The following is an 18969-nucleotide window of genomic DNA, read 5'->3' as shown; positions in this document are numbered from 1 at the left end:
CCATTTTAATAACACTTTTTTCTTCAAACGTACTGGGTAAGTCAGTCATCATCTCCTGGGCCACAATCTCCACCGCTTTGGACTGCAGGCCGTACTGCTGCACAAACTCCTCGCTGGACAGAATCGCAGCGGCAGCACCATCTGAGGTGGGGCTAATCAGAAGTGAAAAGAATTACTTCTGCCAGCATCTCCTTGGGTTTCAGACTGGGAGCAAGGAGAAGAAAGACCAAGCATGCTTCCTGGCCAACTTGCAGTCTTCTCCGTGATATTTACAGTTAAATTGCACATCCATCCTGTTGAGGCTGAGCCTCTAGCAAGACCTCAAACAGCCCTCATTGTTCAGTCTGCAGTCTCTCCCTCAAATTCTCACTGAAAGAATCCTGGATATGCATGAGGCGATTTCTGGAGACTTTCTGTGGAGTGAGTCTAAAAGGCTGCTTCCTGTCTTAATACTAGGAAGACACATGCCAGGAGCCATCTAGAAACTAAATGGTTCTGCCTTAGATTAAAATCTAGGATGGGTTTGCTCCTGTAGGCAAAGCCCAGAATTTTTCAACTTAGGAAAGATTCCTGCTATTTATATGCCTTTCTTGTTATTATTAAATATATATAACAATCACTTCGGATTTCTGCAGAACAATAAAGATGTACTGTCCTATAGTGATGCTATATAGACAAATAGATGACTTCTTAATTCGTAATGATGATCTTATAAGAATTCCTAAAATTATATTAGTAATTTTAAGCTCTTTTTATAATAGGATTGCTATTAATTCTTTTCTGATGTCAAAACTGTAATGAAAACTCTGCCAGTCTTCAAGTGTTATGAGTTAATTGAGAAAACAAGCAGGCATCTACTACTCAGAGCACATTCCAAGAGGTTGTAAAATCATTAACCAAAGGTCATAAAAAGGGAACTAAGGATTTACTATAGATACAAGGACAGAAGATAAAATACCAACTGGATTTATCTATACAAAACTTTGTAGGCAGCCGATGCCTAAAAGATGGCGCAGGTCTCCGGTAGCCCGAATCTGGCGCCAACCCCTCTCGAGTGGGTGCATGCAAATTAAGGTGCCGGCAGACTGACCAATCCCAAGAGGACACAAAGCTTTTCCCTGTGCTGGGGTGTATATAAGGAGTCCTCCCTGGGTACCCAGGGTTCCCGTAGCATGGAGGCGTTCCCGCAATAAAGCTGTTGAGAAGAATCCGACCGTGTTACATTTTCCTTGCAGGACCAGGTGGGCGGGTGCAACAAATTGGTGGCCTGCATGGGGACCCGAGGATCTCGTGGATTCAGAACTCTTCAGCTGAGGAACAGCGGTACCGGTAAGTCTCCCAAATTGATCCGGGTTAAATGGGGGGATATGTTTTTCTCACCCGTGGACCTAATGTGGGTAGCTCTTATCCTTGTTGTTTCGTTTTTTGTAATTTCTGGCCTCTGCTTTTGTTTGATAGAAGCAGTTAAGGCAGGTCAGAAAATTCTCACAGAGCAACAAGAAAGTATGTCAGAGGAAGATAGGAAACGCATAAGCAAAAGAAAGAAAAGGGGCGAAAAAGAGAGAGAAAAGGAGAAGGGAGAAAAGGCAAATTCAAAAGGAAAAGGAAATAATGAGAAAGAAAAGGAAATAGCAAAAATATATCCCTCATTAAAAGACTTAACAATAAGTTCAGCAAGTTCTGATTCCAGTGACTCAGACCTAGAAGAAGAGGCAGCTCGGTATGAGAGGGATAGGTATGATCCAGATTGGTCATACAAAACCAATCCTTTAAAAAAGGGGGAGTCGGCTGGCAAAAGAGTAAAATCGAAAGTGCCGACCACTCCACCTTTTAACCCTGAGTATACAGGAAAAAAGGAATCCACAAAAGCTGGTAAACAAGGTACCTCATTTTGCCCAGAGGTTTGGAAGGAAGTTGGACTGACTTTCCCTGTCTTCTTAGATGGCCAGGGACAACAGTATCATGAGCCAATAGATTTTAAAACTATTAAGCAACTGGCTGAGTCAGTCCGTACCTATGGGGTGAGTGCAGCTTTTGTAGTTGCACAGGTCGAGGCGCTTGCTAGATATTGCCTCACCCCGGGGGACTGGAATAATATTACTCGGGCTTGTTTGTCATCCGGACAGTATTTAGACTGGAAGTCCTTGTCCTATGAATATGCAAACAGGCAGGCAGCAGCAAATTTAGCCACAGGACAAGATCCTCAGAGACATTGGGATGCAGACATGCTTCTGGGTTTAGGACGTTTTGCTTTAGATCAAACAAATTATCCTGAAGCAATCTATGCCCAAATAAATGAGGTAGCTACCAAAGCCTGGAAGGCATTGCTTATGAAAATCTTGCAGGGTCCCACAGAACCATTTTCAGACTTTGTAGCATGCCTCGTTGAAGCAGCCGCTAGAATTTTTGGAGACCCTGATACAGCTATGCCTTTGGTGAAGCAGCTAGTATATGAGCAATGTACTAAAGAATGCAGAGCAGCCATTACACCCTATAAACATAAAGGTTTAGAAGTATGGATGAAGGTTTGCAGAGAACTAGGGGACCCGTTAACCAATGCAGGCCTAGCGGCAGCGGTAATACACTTGGACAAGTTTAGCAATGATGCTTGTTATAAGTGTGGCCAAAGAGGACATTTTAGAAGAAACTGCCCTGAAAATGAAAAACAGGCCACATTAGATAAACCTAGACTAGTCAGGCTTATGCCATAAATGTAGGAAGGGAAAACATTGGGCTAATGAATACAGATCTACAAAGGATATAGAAGGCCGACCATTACAAGCAGGATATGGTGGCACCAGGCCAAAAAACGGACAGCAGGGCCCACGTCCCCAGAGCCCTCAAATATATGGGGCTCTTCAGAAAGACCAGAAGAAACCTTGGCTGTCTCTCCATCATCCGAGAGACCACGGAGAGCCACTACTGGCTCCGCAGGATTGGACCTCCACTCCACCACCAGACTCGTATTAACCCCACAGATGGGGGTACAGCCCATAGATACAGATTTTAAAGGCCCCCTTCCCAAAGATACTGTAGGACTATTGCTTGGCCGCTCATCTTCTGCTTTAAAAGGATTACAAATTACCCCTAGAGTGATTGATCCAGATTATACGGGGGTTGTGAAAATCTTAGTGGCCTCCCCCAGTGGCATTTCAGCTATCTCTCCAGGAGATAGAATTGCTCAATTCAAAACTGTTGCCAAGTTTGCATAAATATTTTCCAGCAAATAATAGAATAAGAGGAGAGAGTGGACTAGGTTCTACAGGTTCTCCGTTCACTTTCTTATCAATGGAATTAGGAAATTGCCCCATGTTAACTTTGGAGGTTGAAGGATGATCCTTTCTGGGGTTGTTAAGACACAGGTGCAGATCGCAGCATCATCTCCACTCATGATTGGCCGCCAAAATGGCCTTCGCAAACATCATCTCAAAGCCTCCATGGTCTAGGTTATGAGACTGCTCCCCTTATAAGTGCTAAGGAATTGACTTGGAAAAATGAGGAAGGTAAGTCAGGGAAATTTTTTCCTTATATTGTGGATATTCCTGTGACCCTATGGGGTAGGGATGTCTTAACCAAAATGGATCTTAGACTAACTAATGAGTATTCCCCACAAGCCCGAGAAATTATGTCTAGTATGGGCTACACTTCAGGAAAAGGGTTAGGAAAGTCATTACAAGGCATGACTAGGCCAGTGCCTGCAAAGTTCAAACAAGATAAAAAGGGATTGGGTTTTTCCTAGGGGCCGCTGAGGGTGGTATACCCATTACTTGGAAAACAGAGGAGCCTGTATGGGTTCCTCAATGGCCTCTTTCCTCTGAAAAATTAGTAGCTGCCAGAGAATTAGTAGAGGAACAATTGAAATTAGGACATATTAAACCTTCCCAGTTACCTTGGAATACACCCTTATTTGTGATTAAGAAAAAATCAGGCAAATGGTGGCTCCTGCATGATCTTCGAGCCATTAATAATCAAATGCAGATTATGGGCCCTATACAGAGGGGTCTGCCCCTACTTTCTAGTTTGCCCAAAGAGTGGCCTATTATAATCATTGATATTAAGGATTGCTTTTTCTCTATTCCCCTTGCATTGTGTGATAGCAAGCGCTTTGCCTTTACTCTTCCTTCTGTGAATAACGAAGAGCCTGATAAACGGTATCAGTGGATAGTTTTACCTCAAGGGATGGCAAACAGTCCTACTATGTGTCAACTTTTTGTAGGAGAAGCCCTACAACCTGTCCGTAATGCATTCCCAAAATTAAGGATAGTACATTATATAGATGATGTCCTTCTTGCCTCAAACAATAAAGAAAGTTTAGATGAAGCCTATATTAAGCTAGTAAAAGAATTAGAAATGAAACAATTATTTATAGCTCCTGATAAGTTCAAATGGGAAATTTAGGAGAGTTCCTGGGTGCTCGAATTACTCCACATTTTATTATACCTCAAAAGATAGAATTACGTAAAGATCATTTGAAAACATTGAATGATTTCCAGAAGTTGTTGGGAGATATAAATTGGATTCGTCCATATATGAGGCTATCAAATTTTTAATTAATCCCTCTTTTTGATATATTGAAGGGTGATCCACAGCTTTTGTCACCTCGTGCTCTCACCCCTGAGGCCTGAGTAGCATTAGAAAAGGTAGAAAGGTGTTTAGAAAAGGCCAAACTGTATAGATGGAAAGAGGGAGAGGACATCCTCCTATGCATTTTGAAGACATTCTGTCAACCAACAGGAGTGTTGTGGCAGTCAGGTTCTCTACTGTGGATTTATCCTCATGTGTCTCCCAATAAAACCCTTAAATATTATCCCATTGCTGTAGCTCAATTAGTGATTTTGAGCATTAAATCATGTATTCAACATTTTGGAGCACCCACTCAGAAAATCATTACACCTTATAATGCTAATCAAATACAGATCCTAAGTTCTTTGATAGATGATTGGGCCCTATTGCACTGTAGTTTTGATGGGGAATTAGATAATCATTATCCCAAAGATCCTTCACTACAATTTTTTAGTGAACATCCAGTGATTTTTCCAAAAATCACAGCATCTAAACCCATATCGGGTGCATTGGATATTTATACAGATGGTTCTAAAACAGGTGTTGGTGCCTATGTAGTTAATTCTCAAAAACCCGTTCTTTTTCAATACAATCCTGGCACCCCGCAACTTATATTAGAGTTACAAAAATTGATTTGGAAAAAGAACACATAAATTCTTTATTCAACATATTCGAGCTCACTCTACCTTGCCAGGCCCTATGGCTGAAAGAAATGCCTTAGTGGATGCTAGCACTCACATGGAATTTATTTTTCACGCCACCCCACTGGAGCTTGCAAAAGATTTTCATCAATTGTATCATGTTCCTGCTGCCACACTTCAGCAGAAATTTGATATCTCTCGAGCCTCAGCATGAGATGTGGTGTTACAATGCCCACAGTGTGTACAATTTCACCACCCTCCTCATGTTGGTATTAACCCTCGTGGATTGATCCCTTTAAAACTATGGCAAATGGATGTTACTCATGTCTCAGCATTTGGAAGATTAAAATATGTTCATGTTTCAATTGACACCTGTTCAGGTGTCATTTTTGCCTCCCCCATGTCCGGTGAGAAATCCCGCAACGTGGTTGGCCATTGCCTAGAAGCCTGGGCAGCTTGGGGAAAGCCAGATAGTTTAAAAACTGATAATGGCCCCGCATATACATCAAAATCATTCCAAACCTTTTGCAAAATAATGCAGGTTAGTCACTCTACTGGCCTTCCCTACAATCCACAGTGCCAAGGCATTGTGGAAAGAGCACATCGAACCTTAAAAGAACTCTTACAAAAACAAAAAGGGGGAATCACCAACGGCCGGCCACCCAAAGAACAATTATCTTTAACCCTCTTTACTTTAAATTTTTTAATTCTGGACGAACATGGTCGTTTGGCTGCAGATAGGCATGCCATGACCTCGTCTATACTTAAACAGGATGTCAAATGGAAAGATGTCTTAACTGGAAAATGGTATGGCCCAGAACCCGTTATTTCGAGATCCAGGGGAGATGTTTGTGTTTTTCCACAGGGTCAAGAACACCCGATTTGGGTACCAGAGAGGCTGACGCAAAAATTGCTCCCCCCGACAGAGGTATAGATTGTAATAGTTCTGGAAGGACATGTTTTTTAGCAGAGTGTTGGCAGGGTATACTGCTGTGGTTGTGAAACTTCCCACCTTTGTGCCTATATTAGATTTTGAAATATTTGCCACCTATGCCCATTGGTGCTACTCACTGAGTGGTCCAATTTGAACCTCTTTTCCTCAAATCTTTGCTTCTGTTTGAGAATGAGTTCATTCACCAAGAAATTAGGATAGAGATGGTCAATATTGTCCACAACATAATCACACTTGTGACATCTATTATTGTCCTCCAAACTCTGATGAATACCCTTGTAGCAAAAGCTGAGGCCACATTTTGTCATGGCCTCCTCAGTCATATCAAAGCAGATGGGACTCTCTCTTATTTAATAGACTTAGTTCAAGAACAGGTTGAAGAATTGTATAAAGTTGTACAAGCTAATTTCTCTCAGTCTCTTGAACAGAGTCACCTCTTATCTGAGTACCTTAAAGGAAATTGGTCAGCTAAAGTGGAGCATTTGTTCAGAAAGCTGCTCCTCCAGATTGCCAAACTCAACAGCACTCAACTGGACCCTGTCACCTTGGGGGACCTCACCTCCTGGATCACCAATGCCTTCTCATTCTTTAAGGAATGGGTGGGAATGTTGGCCTGGGGGGCAGTGGTCCTCCTGGGTTGTGCCTTTTGTATCTGGCTATTGTGTCAACTCAAACAAGAGCACGCTCAGTATAAGGCAGTGGTGTACCAAGCATTGATGGCGATTAAAGATGGCGCATCTCCCAATGTTTAGCTGGCCTCTTTAAAAAATTAAGAATTCGCCCTAGGTCGTCTGGCAGTTGTAATCACACAGATCCACGGTATCCAGTGACGGGCAACTTTCCTTATGCACAGACCAACCTAAGACTTGGGGCTTGGAGGCGATAGGGTAACCCTATGATGGGTAAGGCTGTGACATGAAAGGATTGACCTAAGACAGGAGCTGTGGTAGATGGATAGACTTGCCAGACCTAGTCCAGCATCATATTATTAACAAAAAAGGGTGAGATGTAGGCAGCCGATGCCTAAAAGATGGCACAGGTCTCTGGTACACCATCACCGTAAACAACACCACTGCGCAGGCACTAGCCCGAATCTGGCGTCAACCCCTCCTGAGCGGGTGTATGCAAATTAAGGTGCTGGCAGACTGACCAATCCCAGGAGGACACAAAGCTTTTCCCTGTGCTGGGGTGTATATAAGGAGTCCTCCCTGGGTTCCCGGGGTTCCCGTAGCATCGAGGTGTTCCTGCAATAAAGCTGTTGAGAAGAATCCGACCGTGTTGCGTTTTCCTTGCCGGATGAGGTGGGAGCAACAAAACTTCACTAATACTTAGTCACAAACATTATAGTTTTTAACCATAGTTGGGCTACTGACAGAAAATGAGTGTTTAGCTAGATAATTACTCCTTTTTTTTTTTTTTTTTTTTTTTGGTTTTTCGAGACAGGGTTTCTCTGTATAGCCCCGGCTGTCCTGGAACACACTCTGTAGACCAGGCTGGCCTGGAGCTCAGAAATCTGCCTGCCTCTGCCTCCCAAGTGCTGGGATATTGGATATTAGTCCTCAATCGGGTGTATGATTGGTAAAGATCTTTTCCCAATCTGTTGATTGCCATTTTGCCCTAATGACAATGTCCTTTGCCTTACAGAAGCTTTGCAATTTTATGAGGTTCCATTTGTCAGTTCTTGATCTTAGAGCATAAGCTATTAGTATTCTGTTCAGGAAATTTTCCCCTGTACCCATGTGCTCGAGGTTCTTCCCCACTTTCTTTTCTATTAGTCTCAGTACATCTGGTTTTATGTGAAGGTTCTTGATTCACTTGGACTTGAGCTTTGTACAAGGAGGTAAGAATGGATCAATTTGCCGGGCGTGGTGGCACATGCCTTTAATCCCAGCTCTCAGGAGGCAGAGGCAGGACGATTTCTGAGTTTGAGGCCAGCCTGGTCTACAAAGTGAGTTCCAGGACAGCCTGAGCTATACAGAGAAACCCTGTCTCGGGAAAAAAAAAAAAAAAAAAGAATGGATCAATTTGAATTCTACATGCTAACCAACAGATGAACCAGCACCATTTGTTGAAAATGCTGTCTTTTTTCCACTGGATGGTTTTATCTCCTTTTTCAAAGATCAAGTGACCATAGGTGTGTGGGTTCATTTCTGGGTCTTCAATTCTATTCTATTGATCTACCTGCCTATCACTGTACCAATTCCATACAATTTTTTTCACAATTGTTCTGTAGTACAGCTTGAGATCAGGGATGGTGATTCCACCAGAAGTTCTTTATTTGTTGAGAATAGTTTTCGATATCCTAGGTTTTTTGTTATTCCAGATGAATTTGCAAATTGCTCTCTCTAACTCTATGAAGAATTGAGTTGGAATTTTGATGGGAATTCCATTGAATCTGTAGATTGCTTTCGACAAGATGGCCATTTTTACTATATTAATCCTACCAATCCATGAGCATGGGAGATCATTCCATCTTCTGAAATCTTCTTCAATTTCTTTCTTCAGAGACTTGAAGTTCTTGTCATACAGATCTTTCTCTTGCTTAGTTAAAGTCACACCAAGATATTTTATATTATTTGTGACTATTGTGAAGGGTGTTGTTTCCCTAATTTTTTTTCCAGCCTGTTTATCCTTTATGTAGAGGAAGGCCACTGATTTGTTTTAGTAAATTTTATATCCAGCTACTTTGCTGAAGTTGTTTATCAGGTTTAGGAGTTCTCTGGTGGAATTTTTGGGGTCACTTAAGTATACTATCATATCATCTGCAAATAGTGATATTTTGACTTCTTCCATTCCAATTTGTACCCCTTTGACCTCCTTTTGTTTTCTAATTGCTCTAGCTAGAACTTTGAGTACTATATTGAATAGGTAGGGAGAGAGTGGGCAGCCTTGTCTAGCTAGTCCCTGATTTTAGTGGGATTGCTTCAAGTTTCTCTCCATTCAGTTTGATGTTGGCTACTGGTTTGTTGTATATTGCTTTTACTACATTTAGGTATAGGCCTTGAATTCCTAATCTTTCCAAGACTTTTTATCATGAAGAGGTGTTGGGTTTTGTCAAATGCTTTCTCAGCATCTAATGAAATGATCATATGGAGTTTTTTTCTTTGAGTTTGTTTATATAGTGGATTACACTGATGGATTTCTATATATTGAACCATCCCTGCATCCCTGGGATGAAGCCTACCTGATCATGATGAATGATTGTTTTAGTGTGTTCTTGGATTCGGTTGTAAGAATTTTATTGAGTATTTTTGCATCAATATTCATAAGAGAAATTGGTCTGAAGTTCTTTTTCTTTGTTGGGTCTCAGTGTGGTTTAGATATCAGAGTAATTTTGGCTTCATAGAACAAATTTGGTAGAGTACCTTCTGTTACTATTTTGTGGAATAGTTTGAGGAGTATTGGTTTTAGGTCTTCTTTGAAGGTGTGATGGAGCTCATTTTTCATCCAGAATGAGTGAGTTCTTTCTACCCTGGTGCTTGGTCTTTTTCTCCACATGCATATTTAAGTATGGACGTATGTGTGAGTATGTATGTAACTATGAGATAAGTATGTACGCTGGACCCAACTGGTTACAATAGAGATTTATAAATGAATATGTATGAATCTGTATATGAATTTATATGTTTAATCCATATTCGCTTGTGTAAAAGTTCAGTAGCAGGCTGGCGAGATGGCTCAGCGGGTAAGAGCACTGACTGCTCTTCCGAAGGTCCTGAGTTCAAATCCCAGCAACCACATGGTGGCTCACAACCATCCGTAATGAGATCTGGCGCCCTCTTCTGGTGCGTCTGAAGACAGCTACAGTGTACTTACATATAATGAATAAATGAATAAATTAAAAAAAAAAAAAGTTCAGTAGAAGTTTATTGTTCCAAACTTCCCCCTTGCCTGACAATCAAGAGGCATTTGGACAAGAGGGAAAAGGCTCTAGCAATTATTCCTTTACTTAATTCCCTTCTGTTTTATGAGGAGGTGCTAATTGCCAGAGGCTGCAGTTTCTGGCCCAAAAGGAACTCAGGCAGGTCAGCTGCAGTAGCAAAGTGACTTAGACTTAAGATAAGTAAACATTTTATCATTATACAGCAACCATAAGCATCTTGTAAAACCAAGTCTTACCCCCCACTGAAGCTCTTCCCCCTCCACTGCCACAAGAAGAACCAAGAAGAAAGAAGAACCATGGGGGCTGACCCCCAGTGGACACGACTATGGGCTCACACAACTCCAGCTTTGTTATACCCCAGAAAGCTCAGTCTGAAACCCTTTTGGAAGCTGGGACAGAATAGAGTGGGAATATAGAAAATCCAGAGGTAAGTCCCCTGAGATCTCAACACTGACCTACAGTAAGCTGTGACGGGAGATGGCACACACCTGAGGCCCCCAGGGAGTTGGGAAGGATTTTCTAAGTAGGCCAACCCTCAGTCTGTATGTGCCAGGTGACAGCTGACTCATTTTTTCAACTGCATCCCAGAAAGTATCACCGGCATACAGCCAGGAGTGTACACAGGACTACACAGTACTCAACCGATGTCCCAGGAGTGAGAGAGTGGCAGGCAAGTTTCAAAATGTGACCATGAGCATCGTTAGAGCTACAAAAAAGGTATTCCTTCTTTCCTTTCCACTCCTTATCTACCACAAAGTAAAACTTCCTGTACTGAAATCTATAGGGAAACTAAACTGCTCCAAGAACCTCAGGCTGCCCTGGCATCTGATTTTACACATTTTTAATGAATAAACAGAGAGCAGTCAAAGCAAACAGAAGTTACTAGAGAAGGGAGAAGTAAAACGTATCTTTTCATGACCTCAGAGCAGCCACAGAAAATAAGGGTGCACTCTTCTGAAGTAACTAGAGTGCAGAGCACGTTGGCCAGTCTATAGAAGCTGCAAAGACAGCATAAGGGTTAGATACATCAAGGGACAGGTAGGGAGAAGAGCGGTCATGTCTAGGAAATGCCAACATGTTTTTCTTACCAGCATTGTAAGAGGGTCAGAAAATCAAAAACTGGTTTTGATTTCATTACTTCTTCTAAGCTGTATTCTTCTTGGAACTGGGAATACCTAAACACAAGAGAAGCAAAGAAGCAACTGTAAGGCAGGTGGATCTCTGAGTTGGAGGCCAGCCTGGTCTACAAAGTGAGATCCAGGACAGCCAGAGCCAGGGTTACACAGAGAAACCCTGTCTCAAAATAAATAAATAAATAAATAAATAAATAAATAAATAAATAAAAGAGGAAGAGGAGGAGGAGGAAGAGGAAGAGGAAGAGGAGGAGGAAGCAGCCATCATCAGATTAGAACTATGACCTTGCATGCTCAGAAACACAGGGAAAAATAAACCCAATTCCTTCTTTATAACTTATCCAGTCCATGATATTTTTATGGTATTATTGGCAAAAAAAAAAAAAAATCAAACTTTGTACATGTTTGGCATTGCTTTTATACAGATTCTAATTATGTGGCATCAGTTCAGTTCCCAATGGATCACTTTCCCCCAGAAAACACTGGGTTCTCACTATGAACCACCAATAAGCATTCAGAGATTGTTGATTGACAGTAAGTCTGAATACATCTGATATCATTTACTTTAGATTATTTTTTGGATATAACAAATTATGTGTTTTTCCAGAATAAGTTCATAATACTAAAGTGACTGAAATCCATCTCAGTTATAAACTTAATACACATTTTACAATTGTGGGGTTTTTGGGTTTTTTTTTTGTTTTGTTTGTTTGTTTGTTTTTTCGAGACAGGGTTTCTCTGTATAGCCCTGGCTGTCCTGGAACTCACTTTGTAGACCAGGCTGGCCTCGAACTCAGAAATCCACCTGCCTCTGCCTCCCGAGTGCTGAGATTAAAGGCGTGCGCCACCACACCCGGCTTTTACAATTGTTTTTGCTGTGCAAAGAAATGAACCTAGGACCTCACATATGCTAATCACTAGCTCTACCACTAACCTACATCATCAACCCCGTTTAACTTTTTAATGCCTGTCACTCTTACTCTTATTTAAAAGAATCATTAAAGCCAGGTGGGAAGAACCATGCCTATAATTCCAGTACTTAGGAAGCTGATGCAAAGGACTGCCATAAACTGGAGGTTGACCAGGCTATATGCTCAAACTCTGACACTCCTATCAAAAGAAAGAAAGAAGGGAAAGGAAAGGGGAGGGGAGGGGAGGGGAGGGGAGAGAGGGGAGGGGAGGAAGAAGAACCATTAGGCTCTAATGATAATTTTTTTTTAAAATATTTTTTTAAAGATTTATTTATTGATTATATGTAAGTACACTGTAGCTGTCTTCAGACACACCAGAAGAGGAAGTCAGATCTCATTAGGGATGGTTGTGAGCCACCATGTGGTTGCTGGGATTTGAACTCAGGACCTTCGGAGGAGCAGTCGGGTGCTCTTACCTGCTGAGCCATCTCACCAGCCCCTCTAATGATAATTTAAGTATAAGTCAAGAACTAGGAAGGCAAAAGTAAACAACGTGTGATTTGGGTACAAGTCTTTCTTTTATAAAATAAACAAACATCCAAGTTAATATCTTTGAGATCTCACACTTGTTTTCTGAGAATACAACTGCATATTACATGGTAGGCCAGAGCAGATTTTCATGTCAGGCCTCTGAAACACTTACGTGTTATTAACTGAGTGTTTATGATTTTTCCATCCAATTTTTGCAAAGTGTTCAACTTTTGTTCCTGCAGAGAGAGCAAACATCTATCAATGTGCTGGTTTCTACAGCTCATTACCCCAAATGTCACAGTGGAACTCAGTGTTTGGCTAAATATCTCCATAATTTCTCTTGCACTGATATCAGGGTTAAAGACCGTGATCACTCATATAATTTGTTATCATTAAATTTGAGTGTTTCATAAATAGAATCAAGAGACATATGAGATAAAAACAGTTCAGGCTGTCTATTCTATTTAGAATAATTAGGATTCAGCTTCAAAAACTAGAAAATACAGCCTTAGCCATAGTGCGTAGCTGGAGGGTATTGCCAGCAGTGATCCAGTGTCTGCCAGACATTTCCAAGCCTGAAGAGAGCAGGTGTGCCAATCACGTCCTCCAGGGACCTGGTAAACAATTCCATCAACCTCCCTTTATGACACCGCAGAAGGGTCTTTAGAAAAGTTACATCCAGTGAATTATGCATGCTTTCCAGGTCTCTAGGGGGTGCGGATTATTCATTTGTTTTGTTTTGTGTTGTGTTTTGAGATAGGGTCTCACTGTTTAGTCTTTGGTTGGCTTGAAACTCAGCATGTAGCACAGGATAGCTTTGAACTCAGAGCTCTGCCTGCCTCTGCCTCCCAGGTGCTGGGGTCGAAGGCGTGCACCACCACTGCCCGGCCTGGAGTTCTATTCTGAGGTCCTATGTATATCCATACTCAGGTGCTCTAACAGTGTGATGTGTTTACCAGGAAAACTGTGGCCAAGTGCAGGACTCACAGTTTTTGAGAGTGGTGCCAAACACCTATAGTCCCAACACATAGGAAGTGGAAGCAAGGAAGGAAGAAAGGAAGAAAGGAAGAAAGGAAGAAAGAAAAGAAGAGAAGAGAAGAGAAGAGAAGAGAAGAGAAAAGAAAAGGACCCTGCTGACCACTTACCACCTATTTCTTAAGCCTGATACTAGCCAAAGGCTTGATGACCTTGAAAGAGGAAAATTACTGAACACCTGAACTTTTCCTGAACTCTCTTACCCCTCCCATCCGGAGACTGTTCCCAGAGCACTCCTGAACTTTTTACCCCAAGGTACCCCCTCCCAATTGGAAACAGCTCCAGGAACATTTTTTAGATAAGGGGTCTCCTGGAACAAACCTAGTCCTACCCCTCCTAACTGAAGACTGTTCCAAGAACATTTTTGAGATAGGGGCCTCCTGGTACTACCCCAGAATGTTCCAATAGATCAAGTACATTGCCAAAATATAGGACACGACCCCTTGGTTATGTAAAGACCCTTGGCAGAACACCTTAGTGACGCAAATTTGTACTTTCACTGCCCTGCTCCCCCCTTACCCTTCTCCCATAAAAGCCTGTGAAAAGTTTGGGCCAATTGCCGAATCTCCTCTGCACCTTGCTGGCTGCATGAGTTTCGGCCCCAGATATCTGGTATATGTGCTTTTTGTATGCTTTCTTGTCGTTGCTGTATTAAATCTTACTCTCTATACATCTTAAGTTCGGTCTCAGTGTCTTCTTGGGTGCGCGGCTGTCCCGAGGCTTGAGTAAGTGCCTCCCTTTGGGAGTCTTGGAGTCTTTCATTTGGTGCGTTGGCCGGGAATCAGCGCGACCACCCAGAAGTCCTGGACCCACTCAGAAGTAGGATTTTCTGTTCTGCCTTGGTCTAGTGTCTGTGTTCTGATTCTGGAGACCAAGAGGGTCTCAATCTGTCTGTGGGCCTTGGAGAGGCCATCTGAATCTGTATCTGGTGCGATCGCAGTTCTGGTTTTGCGTGACGCTCTGTGCTCAGTACGAGCACCAGAGACCGTGCTCCGGGAGCTGGAGACCAGGCAGGTCTCAATAGAGAGCATGGAGTAGATAAGAGCAGACGTGCTCAGGTGTCTACCGTCCGATCTGCCCCTGGGAGACGTCCCAGGGAGGAATAGGGGAGGATCAGGGACGCCTGATGGACCCCTCTGAAGGCCAAGAGACTATCACTTTGGTGAAAGGTCTAAGCCGGCCGGCCTTGGAGAGGCCATCTGAATCTGTAAGTTGCCTGTGGGCGACGCGAGGTCGCCGCTGTTTTTGGTTTCTTTTGTCTAAGTCTCGAGTCTGCTCTTGTTGTGTTTGCTATTATTCTAGAAATGGGACAATCTGCTGGGTGTGTAGGTGTGGAACTGCTGCATTTGTGTATTCTGAGATTGTGGGTTTATTCTGGCAGTGGCTGTGAGAGGACGACTGTCTATGGCCTCACAGTCTGCACCCCAAAAAGATGTTCCAAGGGAGACCCTGGAAGGAGTGCCCAGGGTACAGAACAGTCAAAAAGACCTGGCTGTTGCCTGGCAGAGTGAAGGAGAGAGAGAGAGTGTTCTCTCTGCCAGAGCGGGAGTGGATGTGGAATCCCACCCCTATCAGGAAAAAGAGTGAATGTGGAATCCGACCCCGTCAGAAAGTGGCGTTTGGCTGGTTGTGTTTTGGTCACGTGACAGACTGTGTGTGTGTGTGTGTGTTAACCCTTTGTCGACTATAGACTTGGACTGACGTCAGGACAGAATTTGTCAGCAATGGTTTTAAAAAGGAAAGAAAACCACCAGGCCGGTCCTCCCCAGGCTGCTCAAAAGAGCTCTGAGATCCAGAGCTGCCGCAGTGGTGCTGAGATTCTGAGTTCTGCAGACACAGCAGCAACGGAGGCTGTCTGTGCCCTGCGAATGAGTTGTAAAATGCTAATAGTGAGTGCAGCGGCCTGCCGGCCCCCGCCTGCCAGTCCCGGAGTGGCCGCCGTCCCTCCTTTGGCTTCCCCCTGGAGTCTGCCCGCACTCCCTTGTGTCTGCGCGCCCGCCGCGGGGCACACAGAGAAGTTCCCCCGCCCTGCCGCGCAGGCGCCTTGCGTTTCCAAAGCTCGGGAGGCCGCCGTTGCCTCCGGCCAAGAGAGCTCCGTGGATGCCTGTGTGTGGGGTGGCGGACGCCGCCGCCTCCGGGGGCTCAAGCCATGCCGGAAAACAAGTGGTTAAGTTGTCCCTCATTTGGCTCCTCCCGGGGTCTGCGCACGGGTGCCCGCCCACACTCCCTCCCTTGTGTCCGCCACCCGTGCCGCCGCCGCTGCTGCCCCCACCGCAGCCGCTGCCGCCCCGACCGGCGGCGGGGCCGTTTCGCAGGAGGAGGCTGCTGTCTGCGCTCCGCCAGGCCCGCCGCCGCCTCCAAGCCATGCGGAAAAACAAGTGGTTAAATTCCCCCTCCTTGCCAGTGTTTGTTTGCCACTCCCACATTTCCCGCGCCGTGGCGCGGGAGACTCGGCGCTTGGCTCCTCCCTGTCCATTCGCCGTTACTGAGAAAATCCTGGTTAGTTTCTTTTCCTCCGCTGACTAGTATGCTTGAGTTCAGCGGGTTGCCGCGTCTGATCTGAGGACGCCACAAGGTTCCCTGGTTGCTTCTCATTCTCCTGTCCCCTGTATCCTGTCTCTTGCTAACTGTTAACAGAAAAAATTGTGTTCATTTTGAAATATCAGTGGTTTGGTATAGCTAGATGTGAGAACTGCACTCCCTTCTCTGCCTCATGTGTTTTCTCTTCTCAGGCACTGCCCTGAGTTGCTGGCAGTAAGTCTGTTTTAAGCTCCGGTGAGGGAGACATACAAGGTAAGGAGCACCTACGGGTCTAACTGCCGGGCTCTGATGAGGTCTCGTCTCTGTGGGACTAATGCCCCGACAATCTGACCTAACAGTAAAAAGAGGTGAACTATGAAAAAAGTTAAGTGACAGAATATAGATGTAATAATTAGATAACATTCAAAGTAAGCAAAGACAAGAAAGAGATATAAAGAGAGATAACTGACAAAGGCTAGAACCTAGCAAAGTGACACTTGCTAATAATACTAGCACTTAGAGATGATCTGTAAGAAATAAGGAGCCAGAAAATTTTCAAAAAAAGATAAGAGAAATGAAATGCTGGTCACAAAAGTCAGGGAGACTAGAAAACTTAGTACCTGGCAACAAAAGCAAGCCTTTGGCTAAAGATCAAAGTGTTTACTGTCCTAACAAAAAGAAGAGGAGCCCCCCTCAAGACAAAACCCTTCACCTGTTCGTGGCTAAAAATAAAGAGATAGCAGAAGGGGTGCTAACACGGAAGCTGAGTCCTTAAAAGAGACCGGTAGTCTACCTGTTGAAGCAGCTAAAAAGAGACTGTGTTTTCATATTCCTCCACTGACCAATGCAAAGCAAGTTTAAAAGGTCCCTGGACACTACAGGTCTTTGCAAACTGTGGATTCCAGGTTTTGCTGAATTAAAAAGATAAACGGCCCCTCGTATAAGAAATAAAGAACAACCTTAGAAAAATTAGACCTGGTGACTGAGAGATGGCCTGCTTGTCTGCACATAGTGGCTTTTGGTCAGGGACACATGATCCAATTGTTTCCCTGACTGATGGACACATTATTAGAGCTTTTTGTTGACAGAACAAGTGACCTTCGCTTCCCCTGCTAACCTGCTGAGTCTTCACCTACTCATCACTGCTCTGACATTCTGGCAGAAGAAACTTCGGCTCAGAAGGCTGAACTCTTGGCGCTAACCCAAGCCCTGCAGTTGGCTGAAGGCAAAGACATCAAAGACAAAGAAAAAATTCTGGCCCTCCTAGAAGCTCCTGAATGAACAGGGTGAGTTGGGGTATCGGGTATCGGCTAAGAAAGCTCAGTTATGTCGTACCGAGGTGCCAAAACGACGGAAAGCGGTGGCTCACCGAAGCCAAGAAAAAAGACTGTGATGCTGATCCCAACCCCCACCACCCCGCGCCAAGTACGTGAGTTTCTGGGAACGGTGGGCTTTTGCAGACTCTGGACTAAAGAAAAAGTCCCATTCACCTGGACTGAGGAACACCAAAAAGCCTTTGACAGCATAAAGGCAGCCCTGCTTGCAGCCCCCGCTCTGGCTTTGCCAGATCTGACTAAGCCTTTTACCCTATATGTTGAACTGGTACACGGATGGCAGTAGCCTCATGGTTAAAGGTAAGTGGAAGGCGGGGACAGCAGTGCAGCAGTGGACAAAAAGCAGGTGATCTAGGCCAGCAGCCTCCCTAAAGAGACTTCAGCCCAGAAAGCTGAATTTGTGGTTTTGATACAAGCTTTATAAATGACATCTGCAGAAAAAGACGTTCTCAAAATGGATAATTGAGACTGCTCACATAAGTCATCAAGAAGACTATTAAAGAAAATTTTTCCAAGAGTGCCAAAAGCAATAGTGTCAGATAATGGCCCTGCTTTGTTGCCCAGGTAAGTCAGGGTGTGGCCAAGCATTTAGAGGTCAAATAAAAATTACATTGTGTGTATAGACCTCAGAGCTCAGGATAGATAAAAATTAGTTTAAAACTCTAAGACAGACCTTGACAAAATTAATCGTGGAGACTGGCATGGACTTGGTGTTCCTTCCCTATGCCCTATTTCTTGATTCAGTTTTATTCTTTTTAAGATCCTTTATGAAACTCCTATGCCCATTACTGTTTTAAATAATGTGTTTAAACCTATGTTGTTATAATAATGATCTGTATGCTAAGTTAAAAGGCTTGCAGGTGGTCTGGTCACAACTGAAAAGGATTGGACTGAGTACGCGGACGACATCGCGCCAGGGATCCCAACGGCCGAGACAGTGAGTGAGCTGAGTACCCCAAGGACATCTTACCAGTTCCAGCCAGAGATCTGATCTACGTGCACCTACATCATGCCCAGACCCTCAAGCCTCGCTCAAAAGGCCCCTGCCTAGTTCTGTTTACTAATGCTTCTTATTCTGTTTTTGTTCCCATGTTAAAATATCTGAAATTCTAAGATTAGAATTATTCACTAAAAGAAGGGGGGAATGAAAGAGGAAAATTACTGAACACCTGAACTTTTCCTGAACTCTCTTACCCCTCCCATCCGGAGACTGTTCCCGGAGCACTCCTGAACTTTTTACCCCAAGGTACCCCCTCCCAATTGGAAACAGCTCCAGGAACATTTTTTAGATAAGGGGTCTCCTGGAACAAACCTAGTCCTACCCCTCCTAACTGAAGACTGTTCCAAGAACATTTTTGAGATAGGGGCCTCCTGGTACTACCCCAGAATGTTCCAATAGATCAAGTACATTGCCAAAATATAGGACACGACCCCTTGGTTATGTAAAGACCCTTGGCAGAACACCT

The 18969-nt window shown here is 43.7% G+C and overlaps 1 protein-coding gene across 1 annotated transcript in view; it reads right to left on the bottom strand.

Moving 5' to 3' along the window:
• The window catches only part of Scp2 (sterol carrier protein 2), an 85681-nt gene that overhangs the window by 43429 nt on the left and 23283 nt on the right, over window positions 1-18969 (bottom strand). The window contains exons 7-9 of the mRNA XM_021159370.1: window positions 12787-12850; window positions 11128-11214; window positions 2-152 (exon numbers count right to left, since the gene is read on the bottom strand). Of these exons, the coding sequence (XP_021015029.1) occupies window positions 2-152; window positions 11128-11214; window positions 12787-12850 (302 nt within the window). The remainder of the gene's footprint in view (window position 1; window positions 153-11127; window positions 11215-12786; window positions 12851-18969) is intronic.

This window comes from Mus caroli, unplaced genomic scaffold (assembly GCF_978045245.1).
Source record: "Mus caroli unplaced genomic scaffold, Mus_caroli_1 scaffold_6, whole genome shotgun sequence".
Taxonomy (NCBI): Eukaryota; Metazoa; Chordata; class Mammalia; order Rodentia; family Muridae; genus Mus; species Mus caroli.
This window is presented reverse-complemented; position numbering and strand designations above follow the sequence as displayed.